Raw genomic sequence first — 20,173 nt, 5'->3', positions numbered from 1 at the left:
GAGCTGAGTGAAAATAGATATATTTCCATTTACAAATGCAAAAAAACTAGGACACGAAGAGTGAAGGTGACTTGCCAGAGAATAAAAACATAGGTGCCAGCAGTTTCTTGGCTCCTGGTCTGTGGCAGATTCATTAGGTTGCTATATTATATTAATCTTCATATACCTTCATTTCATCTCTATGACAAGAATGAGCTGAAACACACCGAAAAGCAGATTGCTTCTTATAAACATTGCAGTGTTGCCATGAATATTTACCACTCAGTGTAACCTTTAAGCAATTCCTCTGTTCAAGTTTGTAGTAAAACGGGTCTTAAATTATTCTTAATATTTGTGATTTGATCAATAAAATGTGGATATATTTATGGTATACGTAAAATTGAACATTTTAGGATATATGCTTAATTTTAAGTTCAAATATGATAATATTTGATTGGCATGATTAATAGTATTCTACATTAATAGCTATTATTCCATATTTTGGTTACATTCATTTTTATGGATGAACTTCCAAGAATAAGCTAAATTTGGAAAATAATAGTCAGCTCAGTTTTATACGTTCTCTTTAGTGTAGCAAGAGGGACTTCTAAGTTATAATAATAATGCTCTTCAATTTGGAAACTCTTTGGCAATGATACCTGTTACCCAAAGTTTAGTTAGTATTTACACATTTTGATCCTGATTCACTTATTTTGAACCTCAGATTTTTTGAGACTTGAGAATATGGCTAAGATAACAGAATACATTTACATCACAATTATACTGTAAACAGTTACTTTTAAATGGTATGTATAAAGCCAGAAAAGTGACTAGGAACCACATTTTCAGATTGTAGCAATTGGATGTTTGGGGAATTTGAAACAAAGCCCTAAAAATGAATCTCATTGATACCCTCATAACAAGTTATTAATTCAGTGGTTTTTAAATATAGGAAAAATTGTTTGAATCAGAAAGACAAAGGAAACTATTGACAGAAGAACTCCAGAATGTGAAACAAGTAAGTACGTGTATCGTACATACGTGGTTTGTGTGAATCTGAGTAAATATGTGAGATATAATTATAAAGTAATGATGCTGTATAATATCCTAGGGCTTACAGATATGAGTAATATAGTACAAAATAGTATAAATCTTAAAAACAATCACTTGCAGAGGCTGAACCTGTTACAGCAATAATAGCAATAGCTTCTATTGCTCAAAGAAATTGTAAAATTCCTCTTTGAAATTACTTTCAAAACTAGATCTCTATGCACAGAAATGATCATTTTCATTGCTCTCCTATTCTTTATTCCTTTCTCTTTTATTTTTCCCTTTTCTTCTGTTACTCATACCTGATTATTATTAAAGATAAAAACAAAACAAGCAAATGAATAACCCTCCAAGGCAGAGCATTTTTACTTTTTTAATAATAAAAGGTAAAAATTTATTTTCACTTTGCATCATTCTTCAAAGAATTTTAGGTAGCCTACAACAAAACAAATACAATGACATTATGAAGTAGAGACACAAACAACAAACAAGTAAAAGAATAATAAGAGTAGAAAATTTAGAGAACATTGTTAGAGATCAGTGGCAATCGCCTGATTTTGAATCTCTCCAACATTATTACCCCAGAAAACATAAAAAAGACAGAGCAGATAAAAACCATACAGGACCCATACCTTCAATATGATATGTGACAGAGAACACCACAACCTTTAAAGAACATATAAAAAGAGTAAAAAAGTCCAATGAATTCCTACAGCTTGCCTGCCACGGAAACCTGGGGTACAGAGAGCAGAGGAGATAAGTCTCAAAAACTCTGAAAAAGAATAGGGAGAAACAGCAATTAGATTGAGTACAAATGAAGTCACCCTCAGAGAAAGAAAATGCAACAATTAACACCAAAATACTTAACATAGGTCAGGACTTGGTGGTTCTCAGGACTCCAGAAAGTGTGTGCAACCAGAAGCGGCAGCCTTGAGAGTCATTGCTTCTGTGGGGAGAATCAAATAAATAGAGAGGAGGTAGTATCCCTTGAAGATTAGGAAATGAAGGGAAAGAAGGACATAAGGGGGAAATTAAGGATCTGGCAGAAATGAAAGGGAAACAAGATTTACTAAACCTCTACCACTTACCCCCTACCACAACCCACAACAACATGATCCATAGAAGAAATTGCACAGAAGAGGGTGCTGTTGAACTGGGAACTCTTTCTACAAAGGGAAAAAGAATAGGAAAATAAATCTGTCCCCATCATTACAAAACAACTCTAAAAATCAGACGGTATGAATTAAGGCTTTCCTCCTGATGAAAACTCTTCAAAGCAGTTCACCCACAAAGCTGATGAAAACTGTAACACACTTTAAATTCAGTTAAATATCCTGAAACAAGCATTGGCATTAAGAAAAAAACAAATCAGAAATTTAACATGCACCCAAAGGTAAAAAATACATCAAAAGGTATTCTTAGAGGTATTTATCACTCTCTCCTGTATCTTATCCACCTGTGTGGATCCATGTTGTAGATAACAAATTTCGTTGTTGTGTAGCTTATCCTTCCTTTGATTTCTTTTGTAAAGATAAACAGATGTGTATTTTAATTTCTCTTGTTCATAAAAGACAGCATATTATAATACTCTTTTGTGCTTTACTTTTTTAACTGGATAATACGTCCTGGAAATCGCTCCATATTATTTAAAAGAGTAAATTCCTTATTCTTTCCTGAGGTGGCATACTGTGTTTCCCTGAAAATAACACCTAACCTGACAATCAGCTCTAATGCGTCTTTTGGAGCAAAAATTAATATAAGACCAGGTCTTATATATTATAGTAAAATAAGACCGGGTCTTATATTAATTTTTGCTCCAAAAGACGCATTAGAGCTTATGGTCCGGCTATGTCTTATTTTCGGGGAAACACAGTAGTACTGTTATGTGCAGTCTCAATTTTGTATATTGTCTTAGTTGAAATTATTGTGTATATTATATTTACTGCATTACTGTACTTCGTGTGTCCCATTTGCTTTCTAAAAAATATTACATTTGTATTTAGGAAGGTCTGTGTTTTCATTCTATAGGTTACCTTTGTATTACTACTTTTTATAATGAAATCCTCTCTTTTCTTATCTGATCTTTTACTATTTGATGTCAGTTTTACATGCTATTCATTGACTACTACCCTTTACTTACACACAGAGTTATCATATTCTATTTCTCCCTTATCCTCTCATTTTTTAAAATAAATTGCACCTTTTGCTTTTTGCCAGACATATGTTTATAAGTATTCTTTTACCCATGAACTCACTTTCATTTTAAGTGAGCTATAAAATAGCGTATATGAAATGCTTAATGTTGGGAAACTCTTGACAAAGTTATTCCAGAGAGTTTGTGTCTCATGAAACTCATCCTGTCCTGAATGTCCTCAGGGATACTGTATGTGTGTGTACAGTATTCCAAACTGTATTTCTATGGCCTTCATATCTGAATGTCAGCTTGGCTGCATATAATATTCTTGGTTTAAGCTTTCTTTCCTGTAGTTTCTTGAAAATGTTATTCCACTATTACCTTACTTTGTATGTTGTGTTGAGAAGACTGGCCTTTGTAATTATTTGATCTTTTTACTTGGAGGCACTGTGCAGTTTTTCTACATCTTTAAAGTCTAATAGTTTTATTGGATATGTCCTAGAGTTGATCGTTCTGGATCAAACTACCCCAGTGCGCAATAATATTTCAGGTCATCTTTTATTCCTGGAAAGTTTTCTTGGATTATAGTTCTAAATATAAATGCTCTTCAATTGTTTTGATTTACTTCTTCAAAAAACTCCTTTATTTCTTTGTTTCATTCTCATTTTCCTGGTTTTCTTCAGTGCCTTTTCATTTGAACACATTCTTCCTTGGGCAACTGTAATTTAGTTTTCATTTCTATTTGTGATTTTGCCTTCTTTTCTTTCTTTCGTAAGCAACTTTCCTTATCAAATCTCATTTCATTTCTTCCTGTTTTTTTTTGGTTTTTTTTTGTCAATTTGTATTCTAAGTTTTTAAAGACAAGACTTTTCCTTTCATACCATGATTTTCATGGTGTATCCTCTGCTTTGAATGTTCTTCCCTTTTTATGTCTGGTCCCGTTCATGTGTCACCTTACCCTTGTCCATCAGCCAGAATTAGATTTTCTTCCTCTAAATCAAACGGTTAAAACAAATCATTTCCACCTCTTTCTCAGCACCTGGTATTTCTTCTTCTATTATTTATAATAGTGACCATAGTAGTTAATACTTCTCGAATGCTATGTGTTATATACATTTATAATATTCATATAACCTTAATTAATACTTCTTAAACTCTTGTCAGTGCAAGAGATTGAGACTTAGAAAGGTGAATTCGTTTGCCCAAGGTCAAAAGCAAGCAAGAGGCAGGGTCTGGGTATAAACCTACATAGTCGAACCCAAAATTTATTATTTACTGCACTACCTCTTATGCAAATTCATCTTTTATCATATAAGATTCTTTCTTTAAATTTGTCATCTGTGTCTCATCTTCTACTGAATCTTGTTAAATTCTAGTACAGATTAGTCTTAGATCAGAATTGTACACCTGAAATTATGTAATTTCATTAACAATTAAAAAAAAAAGATTAGTCTTAGATTATTTATTCATGTAGACCTGACCTTCCTTAGTACAGAAACTAATCCATTCAGAGGAATAAAAACAGGAGGGCCTTATATGGAAAAAGTAGGTATTGCTAGAATAAGAAAGCAGAAATGCTCTTTTTCTTTATATTCATGTCTTAGCCCATAATGTAATTATTTTTTTCAAGTATGCTTTTAAGTTCTAAGCATTTAGGAGAAAAGAAAATATTAATTAAATGTAGGGAAATAAAACCCACCCTCTGATTTATTCTACATGTAAAAATTAACAAAGATTTATAAATGTCTATTTTCAGGAGGCAAAGAAACACTAAAATGTAACATACAATACAGGCAATACAAACTGATAAAGGTACTGAAGATACAGAAATAAAAGAACTAAAAAGTCATACCAACCAAAGTACAAAAATACTTAATAAAGTGGGGGTCTGAAAGTTGGCCAAAAAATAGAGGTCTTTTAAAAAAGTTTTGTTTGGAAATGACATTGAATGTACAGAAGAGTTGCAAGAATAGGAAAAGTACGAAGAACAGCTTCATACCTTTCACCCAGATTTACCTAATTCACCAGATTCACCCTTGGCCAACAGGTTCATGACTGATAAATAAACCATTTTTGACACACCCATTTTTTTCTTAACCGCTTGACGGAAAGTTACATACATTACCTCCTAAAAACCTCAGTATTTTGTAAGTATAATATTCTTTTATGTACCATACTAAAGATACCAAATTAGGAAATTTAACATTGATTCAACACTTTTACCAATACTGTTGTATTCTAATTTTGTCTATTGACCCGATCATATCCTTTATAGCCCTTTCCTCATTCCAGTGCAGGATCCAGTCTAGAGTCAGGTATTATATTTAGTTTTCATAAATGTTTAGCCTCTTTTAATTTGGAACCTTTTTTCACCTTTCTTCTGTTTTTTTCATGGCGTTGACATTATTGAAGAATACAATTCCCACAAACACACACCATACACTTTTTTGAAATAATAAATTGTCCCTCATTTTAGGTTTGTCTGATGTTTCCTCATGGCCAGATTCAGGTTATACATTGTCATCCATACTACCATAAGGTGCTCTTTTGTCCTTTTCAGGGTATAACATTTAGAGTCACGCATATCCGTGTGCTACCAATTTTTAGCACCAGTGACGGAGTTGTCTGCTTTCACTACTATGTAATTATTATTTATTCTCTTGCAATTAAAAAGCAGTTTCTAGAGAGCTACTTTAAAACCATATTAATACGTAAATATTCTGCTCTTCATCAAAATTTTCCCCTAGATTTAGCATCTGATGATTCTAATCTCATCCAGTCTTTACTAAAACAGATGCAGAATGCTAATTTCCCAAATCTGGCAGCCTCTCTGCAGTTACCAGTCAGCACTCAACAGCCTATATTACAAGCAAGAGCCCTCCTTTTTTCTGATTAATTAATCTATTTACTAATGGCATGGACTCATGAATTACTCATTTTTCAAAGGTTTGTAATTCATTACTGTATTTAATTATTTTGGTGCTCAAGTACTTGCAGATTTGACCAGTGGGAGTCCCTTCAAGCTGGTTTCTTGTGATATGCTCCCATCATTTTGAGCATTTTTTTATTTTCTTGTATAACATGTTCCAGGCTCATCTTGTACTTACCCTCCCCCAGTCCTGAAGTCAGTCATTTCTCCAAGGATCCTGAATTCCTTTTAATGGGAAATGGTATCTGAACACTTAGATATGCTATTAGGGTGTCTGCTTCTTGGTTCTTTCAGTTCACAGAGCTAGGAACACACACATACACACACAAACACACACACACATACATACATCTGCACACAAATATATCTACAAACATACATATATACATGTGCATATATACGTTCATATGTACATATAAATATGTATACAGTATTTTAGAAATGATGCATTCACAATGGTATTTTCCAATTCCAGTCCAACCCACAAAATTCTTTCTTAACTTCATTCTAATTTCTATGTCTTTGCTTTTTCTTTGAGAATCTGGCCCTCAACAACAATTAACATATTTGCTGAGACCAATAATACATCTTAAAATTGTTTCAGAATTGCTTTGATGATACCCCTCAAACAATAAAACAAAACAAAACAAAACATACTAAAAAAGGTTCAGGATTTGTTTGCAACTCTTGTCCAACTCAACCCCAGCCTGTTAAAGACTGAACACAAATACTGTGTTCATGTTACTTGAATTGGTTCTTTTGTTTCCCATTAGCATGGTTATGGTATTCACTTGAAATACAAATATATTCATTTATTTCAGTTTGCTTATAGTTTTAAGTTCATTTTCCATTTCCTATATTTATTGATTTTTAACATGGTTTTTGAATGTTAAAGCATTCAAAGCATGTTGAAGTCAAAATAGGCTCTCTCTGTTGTTAACCTTACTGTTATTTGTTAATATGTTCGTGTCTTTGCTTCTAAAATGTGATAATATCTGTCTTGTAATTTGTTCATAGAACTTGACAGTTGAAGAGCCTAAAACTGTCAGGAATACAGTAGGTTCCTAAATATATAACAGTTTCAATTTGTATTCTTTTATCTTCATTACTAAAGTTCCAGGAACATCAGGGAACCATGGACAGATGAAAGTGTTAGGAAATGACATTTGGGGGGTATTTTGGGACCAAAGCACATAGGCACTTGAAAACCAATCTAAGATTTTAGACAATGGACTGCCATTGAAGATATTTGATGGGGGTGGTGGGTGAGGGGATGGGATGTGGGGCGGGGGTGGTGGGGGGCAGAATGATTAACTTGTTCCACCTATAATCTGACCTCTCTCTTTCCTTCACACTCCACATCCAACTTGGTCCTACTTTTAAAAAATTGCAGTGTTTTACCACTTTTCACCCCTTCCATCACTGGTCTAGCCATCGTCATCTCCTGCCCGTGTTGCATTTATAGCTTCTACCAGATCGTCGTGCTTTTATACCCCCCAACCCCATACAGTCTAATGTGAACACAGCAGCCAGAAATATCCTTTTAAAATTTAAGATAAAACTCTTGAGGACTTTCCATCTCACTCAGAGTAAAAGCCAAAATCCTACAAGTTGAAGCCTCCAGGTAAATGTCAAAGCCTACAAGAGTCTGCTTGATCTGCCATACTACCTCCCCCCACACTCTTCTTACTGCAGTTCCTTCACTTCTTACCGCTCTTCCCACCTCTCCTCCCCTACTAAATCTCCAGCTTTTTTGACCTCTCTGCATTATGACCCCACTAACACTCCAACTCTCACTGTGTGTGAAGTTTTTTGGTATTATTGATTGTTTTCTTACATGTTATATACTTGTTATATTTTTGCTCTTTATATATATCCCCCAAATACAGGGTAAGCTTCATGAGGGCAGCTATTTTGATTTGTTCTTTGATTTATCTTAGAACAATAACTGACACAGAGTCGTTGTTCAATAAATATTTGGTGAGTGCATGAAGGCATGAATGAAGAATAAACTTTAAGAAGATTAATTAGTAGCAATTTGGGAAGTAACTGAAGAAGAGATAAAAGGCTTTTGTGAGAGTCTAGACCAGCACTGTCCAATGAGAAATATGATGAAAGCCACTCATCTATTGTTAATATTCTAGTAGTCATATTTTAAAAAGCATTAAAAAAAACAGGTAAAATTATTTTAAATATATTTTGTGTTAGTCTAATATATTTAAAATATCATTTTAAACAAAATATTAAAAATTCATTAATGAGATAGGTTTACATTCTTTTTTCATATTGTATCTTGAAGTCAGTATTATTTTATACTTACAACACATCTTAATTTATACACCAAATTTTCACTGGAAATACTAGATCTATGTTTAAATTCAACAAGATTTACAGTTGAAAAAATAGGTTCAGATACTCAATGTGCCAATAGTTTAAAAGTTTCCAATAACTGAAATGAATACCAAAAATCCTTTAGTTTTTAATATTTACATCCATATTGACAGAACGTTTCATGTTTTTAGAAGACTTTGAGGCAAAATCATTTCAAAACTACATCTTTTCAACTTGATATTATTAACATCAAATTCAGAGGATTATTGCATATATTGAAAGCAATTCTAAATTTATCAATATTAACTAAGCATATCCAAAAATGTTTAAGTTTTTGTAGCTAATTTATATGACACTATCAGTAGTTAAAATCTACATATTGATTTATGGTAGAAAATATGTAAAATTATTATTGATATATTGTGAAAAATTTCAATGTCAGTGTAAATTCTTATACTAGTATAGTTTCACAAATAAACGTTCCCTGTCCTTGGAGCTTCAAATTTAGCTTATTCATGTACAATATGATATTGGTAATAAAGTATAAGCCACACTGCCATTTTTGTCTTTAATTATTGAATATTAAGCAAGTATTCTTATAGTTCTAAGAAAATCTTGAATGGAATTCAAAGCACAGTAAAATTTTATGAAGCTCTTCTGCAACTCAGCCAAGGAGCAATGTCAAACAACATGGGATCATAAAATCCATTTTCTTCTAAACTAGTGAAGATTCATAGAATTTGCACTTATATACTAAGTACGGTTAGCAACTGTATCCATGATACTTTTCATATAGTCAGCTTCAGGAAACTGAGCACAGATTTTTTTCAGTGTTTATCATACAATGGAATGAAACAATATTAAGAAAACAGTCTCTTCTTTGAAAATGTCAGTAAATCTGAATTTTTGGTCCAACATACATAGCTGGAGCACCACCTATTATAATAAAATATTTTCTTAATTATCCAGCTGAAACTCTTCTTTGATGCAAAAGAGTTAAAATATCTATGTCACAGTTTGATTCTTTTAGGCTGTAGATTGACACCTTTTTGTGGTAAATTTGGAAGTCCTTTAAGACAGTATGCGTCTGACATATGAATTGTGAGTAGTGTCTTATATCTCATGGCTCACCTAATGTTGAAGAAAGGTACTTGTAATTTTTCAAATGTTGAATCAATTAATCATTGAGAATGTTAGAAAGTTCTTGTATTCTGTGGGTATTTGTGTTGTGACTTACTTGAAGATCTTTCATTTTTTATAAAATATTTTCTCATCTTTTATCATAATAGAAATTAGCGTATCAGTCTAAAAATGGTTTAATCTTCATGCAGAAAAACCTAAGCCATTTTATAGCTGGCCAAAGGTACAAATGTTGAACATTTAATTCTGATTTCAAGTGACTAATTTCATAGGTTCTTATTTGACTGATAAGAGAAAACTTCTTAAGAAATTCACCATGCATTTGCACAAATCTCTTAACATTATTCTCTTCTTATATGTTTAAAAACTTTTTTCCACAACAAACAGCTTTGTAAATTGCAATTGCATTCATCATGAAGTTTGCAGTTTACCTTCTTCTAGTCTCATTTTATGATCCTGGTTAAATAACTAATTCATGTCTACTTCATTCTGCATCAACAATATTATTGTATTTTAAATTTAAAAAAATTTTCAATACCTTCTTTTTAAAGACAAAAATAATTTAATTATATTCTAATAAAAATAAGTATTTCAATTTAGTTACCAATTATGATTTATATATGTATTACTGTAATTCATGCTGTCTACGTAAAATATGCAGAAAACACGCTGTTACATTGGTGTTTAAAAAGTTTTTTGGAATTAATTGATTCGTTAACAGTAACCAGATCAGTTATGCGTTTACATATACTCACATGACTCACATGCCTGACACAAACACCACAGTTCAACAATATAACACACTGATTAAAGCGAAACACAAACACAATTACACCAAAACATTGAAGTTTCGTGTAATGGAAGAATATTTTACACTTCTTAAGTTTTCTAATTTAAATGCAAACTAATTAAAATTAAATACATTAAAATTAAAACTTTAGTTCTTTAGTCGACTATATTTCAAGTGCCCAATAGCCACATATGGCTAGTGGCTGTCGTGTTGCCCAGTGCAGACTTAAAACTCTTCGTCCTTGCTGCTCAGAGTGGCTCAGGACCAGCAGTGTCAGCAACGCTTGGAACTTAGAAATGCAGAGTCCCAGGTCTGACCCCAGACCTACCGAACTAGAATCTGCATTTAACACGTCCTTGGGTGATTAATATGCACCTTCAAATTTAAGAAGTGCTTGTCCAGATAATAGACAATGGAGAATTTAACTGCTGGTGGCAACAGAAATATACCAGAGGGGTCTGTGTGAAAGATAACATGAAGGTAAGGTCCGCCACACTTAACAGTGATAGAATGTGCAGTAATAATCAGAGCCCGTAAGGCTTTGTAACTGGGTGATTGAGAGGCTGCAATGGTGCAGTTAACAAAATGGGAAAAACGAGATTGAGAGTAAAGATGTTTTACTTCATAGAATTGTTTAATGTAAGTCTTTTGGTTTTAGCAAAAATAATTAGAAATATATGTATAAATCTGTGTTTACAAACCCACATGCGTGCATACTAATACAACTATTCATTTTAGAAGCACACATTTGCAATAAAAAAACACACTGCCCCAAATCAACCCAAAACGGTCCTTTTTTTTTAACTTTTATTTTATTAGCATATTGACCATCAGCTTCTCCGATGTATGTACAACGTCATTATTTCACTGATACAGGCTTAATGCAAGAGTTCCTGTGCTTTAGTGAAAATAGCTACCTCTCCACTTTTTCAAGGATGACTTATCTTTTCACAATTAGCAAAAGGGTCTTTAAAATTATAGGTAGAAAGTGTGTATAATTCTTCTCTTAAAAATTTTTAACACTGGAAACTTGAGTTGTGTGAAATGTGGCAAAATTTCTTCACCTCTTTTTGGTATCTTTTTCAAGGCAAGTCTTGACGTGAAATCAGTACAATACTAATAATTGCACCATATAAGTCCTTTGAATACATAGGTAATGTAGTTATTAAAACTCTGCTAGATTGGTTACCAAAGGGATAAAAGGACACAGTTTGATAACCTTTGTTCACTCACTTACACACTTTTAATTGAATTGTTTTGAGACAGTAGCTTGATCCTAAAAATAGAATAATACTCCCTTTTGCAGGTACATTAGCTATTTTAAATTATAGAAATTAAGTTACCTTTATTTAATGTAGTAACCCAAAAGAAAACAATGTAGAACAAAAAGAGAGGGAGAAAGGGGGGATTGGAAAAAGGAAGGGAGAGGGAGGAAAGAAATATAAAACTAAAGAACAAGTTGTTAAAGGATCCTTTTTCACCAGAAGTATTAGGTACATTTCAACCAGGAATGGCTACCAGAATACTTTACTTACTGTTTTGTAAAGAATTGGCTGTCCTGTTCTCTAAAATCTTAAGTATTTTTGATAAGTTTTTATGCCTTACAGAATAACCCAACTTTACTGTTTAAAATCATCAGCACAATTTCCAATGAAATTACACTTCTTGTTATTTTTTTCTTCAAGTTCTAACAACTTTTAACAGGCACGGGCCGTCTTCTAGCAACTTCCTTTGATCAACAAGTTTCTCAAACCTGCTCTCACACTTAAGTTGTTTTTAAAGTTTCTTTCACCACAGTGTTATGACCTAAGGCAGCAGTGAATTGGTGAACAGTCCAAAGCTAAAATAGTTAGCTTGTCTGAACCAGTCTTTGCCCTAAAGAAACATGAGAAATTGTTCATTTGGCAACTTCTCTAGGTTCAGATAAGCCCAGCTATAGTTGGCCTCACCTGTGCAAAGGTTGGGTTGAATGCTTGCGGAGGGTATAAAGTCTTGAGGCAGAAATGTAAGGTCAAATCACAGGATTCCCTGTGGACCGTTGAGGTTGAACATGAACTTAGTTATAGCTGATGTAGCTGGCCTGTGAGCTCTCTTGGCTTATGGATTAAACAACAAAGGAAAGTTTAAGGACAGGATAAATACACTATCTTTAAAAGGAACAACAATATGTGATTACTAAAGAAGTATTCATGTTTTCACACTTTCAGAGATTGTGTTTCTTTGTACATTTGTTAAAGAAATAGTAAAGTCTTTAATTTTTAGAGCTGATATGAGTTCCCTCATATTAACTTTAGTGATTTGAACTTTTTATAGTATTTCAGGATAGCACTAGTAAATATTTTAAGATGCCAATTTTATTTTTAGAGGGAAAAAGAAGAAAAATACATATATTTGGGTTGTCAGTCTTTCCTTTTCTAGAAGGGTACTGTATGTAGTAAAATGTTCCTACGTTTCCATTTCAGATGTTCACCTGTGACCTCAGGATATCAGCATTTTTTTCTATTAAAAACCCTCTTTATAAGGATGCCTTATGGTACTCTTTTATAGCCACAGCCACCTCCTTTCTGCCCCCCTTGCCTAACACCTGGCAACCACTAACCTGTTCTCTACCTTTATAATGTTGTCTTTTCAAGAATGTCATATAAATGTTATCATAGGGTATGTCACTTTTGGGGATTGGCTTTTTCCACTGGACATAATTCCCTTGGGAATGTTGTATACATCCATAGGTTGTTCCTTTTTATTGCTCAGTGCATATAAAACTGGTGAAATATGATTAACGCTGGTGGATTATATCAGTGAAGTTTCCTGGTTGTGATAGTCTGCTAAAGTAATGCCAGATATAACCACTGGAGGAGACTGAGTAGAGTACAGGGAAACACTGTATTGTTTCTTACAACTGTGTTTAATCTGCAATTATCCTTAAATGATTTTTTAAAAGAAAAGAAAGTCTCTTGGAGAAGAGAAATTATAATGCTCTTATAATGCTGGACAGCCATCTGAGTGGAGAAACTTATTAAAGTTGGTTGGATTTATTTTTCAACATGAACTTTCTTTATGGGAATCAAAAAATGACCAGTGCATGCTCCAACATTAGATTTTTCCCAAGAAACTGCCTAAGTTAAAAGGCAATTTGCTTGGAAAAGGAACACGAGGACAGCCAGTTAGCATTCCTGTTTGCACAGACACCAGCCATGTCTAGTGATTCTGTGGAGGTGAATGTAGCATCCTAAACAAGCATTGGCAAACAGATGCCTATTTCAGAATCCCCCTTTCCAAATAGCAGTTCCTTTTTAATGTAGAAAAGTTCTTAGCATTTTTAGAATTCTGAGAGAAGTTGTATTATCCTAGTCATACCATCAAATCCATTTTAATTGTGTTAGATTAATTAGAATCACAGAATTTTCAATGTTGGAGGAATTTAAAAGGGAAGTGATCTTATTCTTCATAGAAATCTTGCAGTTCATTTGATTATAGTATTTTCTGTAGATGGTTGATTTACATGTAGTTAGAACTGATGTTAGGGTTCTGGGTTCCATACCATGAGCCATTTGTTTTCTGGCTGCTCAGGGACCCCGTTCAGCATTCTTATATTGTTTCACACATACCTGTAGTAACTTATAAGGGAGATGTGGCAAGGGAATTTAAGAAACATTTATTTAATGCTTATTTTGTATGGATACACTGTGAAAGCTAGACATACTCTCTGCAAGGAGCTCTCTACATAGTAAGAAAAAAAGAAAAAGAAAATAGAGCAAAACCATCACTTCCAACAAAGCATTTCAGAATAGGTATCCTATAGTTGGTGAGTTGTCACAGGCATAATTGTGTTCCAAAGTAGGCATTACTCCCTCTAATTTTCATCATTTAACTAAAAACAAAGACAAATCTCTAAAATTCCATTAGTCAGTTGCTAAGAGAGCACGTTTCTAGGGTGTATTTTAAGCATCTCTGTGTTAGAGCAATACATATTAATTTGGCTGACAAACTAGTAAATTTTACCCAAGGAGGAAGTAGTGATAAGGCAGTTGATACTATAAAACTCTTATCTTGGCAGTTTACTATGTGAGAAACACTTTTGGTATTCTTCAACATGGGACTCATGACATTGTGTCATATGATTTATTCACAAGCTATTTTAGAATTGAAAACAAGATTCTCTAGCAGTACCTAGGCCTACATATATAAATGACCCTATTTGAAAATTTTATACTGTGATTCATTGTCATCTATGTTACTTACCAGAGATTGTCTGTCCCTGTGGGTTTCAAATTGTGAATTCCATCACATTCTTCAATATTGAAAGCAGCTGATTTCCTGATATGGTTGGAAGTGACATTCTGCCCTCCTGACCACATGCCCCTTATGTTATCTGTACCCCATTACCATTCCTGCTTCTTCACTTCTCTTGTACTCATAACTAGTAACTGTTTCCCCCTTTTCCCCACATCATATTATAAGATCTCTTTACATTATAGTTATTAATCTTATTTGTACCAAATCTTTCGCAGATATTTTCACCTATATGTAAATTGCCTTTGTAATTTTTTCAAAGTTTTTAAAACACAGAGGTTTTCATGTTGACAAATCTGTTTTCTTTCTGATTTCTCGTTTTTAAAAACTTTTTAAAAGTTCATTCTTAGCCAGATTTCACACGCATATTTAGTTTTCCTCCCATGTCTGTCTGTATTTAACCCATGTAAGAAATTATTTTGTTTAGATTATAGTTTGAGATGAAGTTCTACACTTTATACTTCTTTCCCCAATAGTTTGTCAGAACCACATACTACTGTTTTGTGATATCGCTATCACCATGGATTATTAAATTGTTATATAATCTAGGGTCTGTTTGGGGCATCTGGTTTTTCCACTTTCTTTGTCAATAAATATTTATTGGATGGATGAATGGCCAGTACCAAATATTGTAGCTTTACAAACGCCTTAAGTCCTTGGGTCATGTCCCACTTTCTTTCTTTTCTTTCCTCTTGTTATCTTTTTTTTTTTCAATTTGCTTACCAGTTCTTGCTGATTTTTTTCTTCCAAATCAATTTAAGAGTCTTATTTATTATTTAGATCTTATTATTAGGTTGGTGCAAAGGTAATTGTGGTTTAAAAGGTTAAAAATAATTGCAAAAACCGTAATTACTTTCGCACCAACATAATATATCTAGATTCAAATTTAGAAATCTTCGTCAATTTCCTCCAAAACAAATAAACTTTGGTAAAATTTTGATTCTGATGGGATTAAACCTCTAAAGGTTAATTTGGAAGGAATACGTTTCTGTTTTGAAGCAAGATTTCCCTTAAAACTCAAACTTCAGATGAATTCTAAATGTTTAATAGATGAAAATGTAGTCTTTGAGGTGTGTCAGGCTTCAATGAACAGGGTTTAAACTCTGATTAGGAAAAGAAATTTCAAATACTATAAATGTTCCCTTTGGGTACATTTGTAACCAGAATTATAGAAGTACAAAAATAGTTTTTTCTTTCATGTCAGCCTTTACTAAACCAGAAAATACATGTTCAGGGTTTAATATATTGTCAAAACAGGGTTTTAATAGTTAATAAATATTTATATTATGGACAAGTTCATATGGTAAAATTTATCAGATAGATGTACTTCTATGCCTAGCTTTGATTAGGGACTTCTGTTTATAAACACAGATTGAAAATTGTTTCTGGATTTTCTTTGATGGTTCAGAAGCAGAACTCAAAATTTTGCACCTTTTGGAGAATGAGGCAGCTTCAGGTGAAGAACTTGACAACTCTTGGGAGGGTTAATTAGAGCTAATTATAATTTGATTGACCTGCTTTTCCTCAGAAAAGCTTTTGCAAAGTGAGGATTTTGCCTTTTCATACAAACTAAAGAAAATCTTTGTTTTTTGGATTTACAAATATATATCATTTTTACACGCTTTACAAAGAAATGTCACCACATAAATCATAGAATCAGGGATATGAGTGAGGTTGGAAACACTTTTGGTATTCTTACTTCAACATGGGACTCATGGGACCTTCAAGATTATATAGTCCTTGAGACCATCTACTATATTAATTTATGACAAAAAATGTAATTTTAGGGAAATATAAACTAGTGTGTGTAATTTTTAAATTTTTAAATTGTTTTAATCTAATAAAAAAACAAGAAATAAAATTGTCAAACACAAGAAAGTAACTGTCTGTCTTTTTTCAACCTTTATATTGTCTTCGTTTCACTTGGCTTTGACATAATCTCATTTGCTTGATAAATACTATAAAAGGATTTTTGTTTAATGTATATATAAAGGGAGTTTAATAAAACAAGTTGTTTTTAATTATGTGGTATTTTTCATATCATGATTTATGATTATTATAATTATATAAATGAAATACAGTTCTATTAATATTCCCATAAAATTGAAACTTTATTTATTTATTTGTTTGTTTGTTTATATGTTTATTAAGGAGGGCGCAGCTCACAGTGGCCCACGTGGGGATCGAACCGGCAACCTTGGTGTTATTAGCACCACGTTCTAACCAACTGAGCTAATTGGCCACCCCCTAAGTTGAAACTTTTTATGAAGAGCTTTTCTATGAAAGCTTCTTACCTAATGAAATTCTCTAGGGCAATTATTATAGTATATGAAAAACAAAATAACCATTTTCACTGTTTTTCAACTCAGTTATATCTCATGTTTATGTTAAGTAGAGCACCTGTTCATGTTAGGTAGGGTTTTTACTCTCAGACAGCGTATAGCATATGTTTTAATTTGGGCAGTCAAGACCCTTTGATTTTAGAAAGTTAGGTAGTAAATATTTAATATTTTAATGACAGTTCAAGATAGTAGTAGGAAACACGAAGTAGAATGTGATTAATTACAGACAACAGATATTATAAAATATAAAAGGAGGGAGAAATTGTATGCTGAAGTGGTCTGCAAAGATTAGAGAATGTAAAATCTGAAGTAGATTTTGAAGGACAGATGAGAACTGAATAAAGAAAAAGAGGCATAAGTGTATACGTTTAGTAGAAGAAATAATGTTCTCAAAAGCATCTTAGAGGCATGAGAATTTGCGCTGGGAAATTTGTAAGTTAATATACTTTAAGTTAATATTCAAATCATGTAAGATTTGAATGTACTAAGGCTGGAAAGGTTGATTTGGAACAAGTAGTAGAGAATCTTGACGCATGGAGATTGAGGATCTATTTTATCATGTACCGTTACATCATGTCCCTTGTACTTAAGTTTGTCACCTAAGGTGGAATTGAGCAGTACTTTAGGATAATAGATCCTTCAGAAATGTGCAGGATACATGATTGTGAAGAACACAGGTGGTCACTTATGTGATTTTTGTAGTACCTGTGTGTGAACTGATAAAATACATGAAGTAATGTGGTGGTGGAAATGGAAATGAAGGGATGGCTGCAAGGATATCATAAATGAAGACTTCACAATGCTTGATACATGGTTAGGTGAGGAGATAGAGAAGTGAGCTGGAGGTATGCATGGAGGAGGAGTAAGGAAAGTGAAAGGTGAGCAAGTATCAGAGGCATATATAAAATTCTGTGGATTAATTTTCTCCCCCCGACGTGTCCATGTTTAAGGGATGAGTTGTAGATTCGTTTGTGAACATCTGCAGATTACTTTGAAATCATCCATTGAAGAGAATATTATACCTATTTTACTAAATCCGATACACAAGTTAAGGAAACTGGATATAACTTGCTTTTAAACACTTTTCCTTCAACAGCCGTCTTCCTGTAGTAACCCTTAATCTTTTTCACAAGCTGGAATGGCACCTAGACCAAGAAAGATTTTCCAGTGAGTCACTGTAGGAAGCTGATAAGAGAAGTATTCTTTCAGGCTCGGTAGCATAAGTTAACATTACACTAAAACATATATCTCTTTGCAGTCTGCTTTTTCTCCTGTCAGCCATTGACATTTTGAAAGATTTACTGATTAGCTTAAAAATTACAGAACTTCTAAGGCTAATGACGTGCCAGCCTAATTACCGTGTGCAACTGCTGTAAATGCTTTTTCTGTCTATTTTAGGGAGCCATTCCAACTCATAACTAGAGAAGAAAAGGTTTTACATGATTGTTGCTAACATGAAAAAAGACGTACATGTTATGCTTCAAACAACTTCTCTAAATTTCAATAACTGGTATTACTACTAGAGCGCCTTATTGAGGGAAAGCCCTTAATAAATTATCTAGTCTCCTTCTCTAATCGCATGGGTGATGATGTATAGTTTTCAAAAGCAGTAAAGAGGAATGGGGAAAAAACTATATCAAGAACTGAAATAGTTTGTTCAACCGTCTTGTGAGAGTTGCTTTGATCCTGTGAAGTGAGAGTTGCTTTGATCCTGTGAAGTAGGTGTTGTTACTTCCCATCAGACAAATGAACAAACGGAGTCTTAGGGAACTGCACAGCCAGAAAATGAAAAATTCCCAGATCTAAGATTCTGACCTAGGTATAGTTCATCCAACGCTCGTATTTTTTATTCTATATCATGTTGCCTTATGGGGAGGAAGTGCTGTATGTGGAAAAACACATACCATATTGTCTTTCATCTGAGCTTATACTCCCCTTTGTGTGGGTTTTATAAGGCCCTGTGTCTCAACACAATCACATAGCCAACTTCAAAGTATTTGTAGGCTCTAACGGTTTTCATTAGTTGGAATTGTAGTTTCACAGAAGAATTTGGGTGATTTTCCTTGAAGACTCATTGTAGAATTGTGACGTGGAAAATCCTCACTTTACAACGGAACAGTGTGCGTTGAAGGCATTTCCTCGGGGTCATCAAAAAAAGTTAAGTCAGAGATTTGACTTCATAACTCAAGTCCCTTTTAGTGTATTTGCTTGTAATGCTTAGTATCGCAAAGCGTAATACTTACGTCGATTTTTCTGATTTACTGTTCCATCTTAGTTTCTCTTTTATTTTCCAACTTTCTTGACCTAATACAAAGTAAATCAGTGAACTGGCTGCAGTATTTACCCTGATGGGATTTCAGGCTTATGGTGACATAACTGGGAAAATTCTGGCTCAATTGTTACTGACACAGGAGGCTTGACAGTTAGGTATTTATTAAAAGACAGCCCAGGAGGAAAAGAAAAAATGAATTTATGTGATCCCATGTTGCTAAATCTGCTGGTATCTTTTCTTTACTGCTTTCTCTACGAGTCATCATTTCAATGCACTAATCTTTTAAACAGCCATTCAATGGGAATTGGGCTGGAACTTTGCTAAGGGGTCACATGTACCAGCCTGACAGTTAGTTACACGTTTACAAAAGAAATAGCATGAATTTATTCAGCATCAAAACCTCTGCATCTTTTACCACCCAACTGCACTTCACACTGTATTACCATCAGTGCACTGTCATGGCTACATAAATTCCATCCAGATTCTTCATTTAATTAACCAGCATTCTTTGAACAAAAATAAAAGTGCTGTTTTTATAGAGGAATAAAAGCTCCATGAAGTGAGTGTGAAGGAGACAAATCATCAAATTAGTTATTCTTCATTGCAGCTATGGAGCATTCTGTAGCTCCCTCCCCTTTCTCTTCAGCAACAATATATTTTTTTCTAGCTGGATGGAATGGAAAAATGGAGAATGATGAATCCGTGTCTAATGTTTTTGAGTAGGCTGTATTGGCCACATCCTAAGGCTTGGGCAGGGTTGGGTACTGATGATATTGTCATCTACAGGTGACTTTTATTTTTTTTCAGCATTTTCTATAATTGGAGAGAGACTTTGGCATAGTAGTCAAGAGCATGAGCTTTGTAACTAGACTGCTTGGGTGCAAAGTTCAGCCTAGTTCAGCCACTTATTAGG

The 20,173-nt window shown here is 33.5% G+C and overlaps 1 protein-coding gene across 1 annotated transcript in view; it reads left to right on the top strand.

Annotated features, from left to right (window-relative positions):
* The window catches only part of STXBP4 (syntaxin binding protein 4), a 131,672-nt gene that overhangs the window by 40,107 nt on the left and 71,392 nt on the right, over positions 1-20,173 (top strand). The window contains exon 11 of the mRNA XM_081028013.1: positions 932-997. Coding sequence (XP_080884139.1) covers positions 932-997 — 66 coding nt within the window. The remainder of the gene's footprint in view (positions 1-931; positions 998-20,173) is intronic.

The sequence above is a fragment of the Rhinolophus hipposideros genome (assembly GCF_964194185.1).
Source record: "Rhinolophus hipposideros genome assembly, chromosome: 20".
NCBI lineage: Eukaryota > Metazoa > Chordata > Mammalia > Chiroptera > Rhinolophidae > Rhinolophus > Rhinolophus hipposideros.
This window is presented reverse-complemented; position numbering and strand designations above follow the sequence as displayed.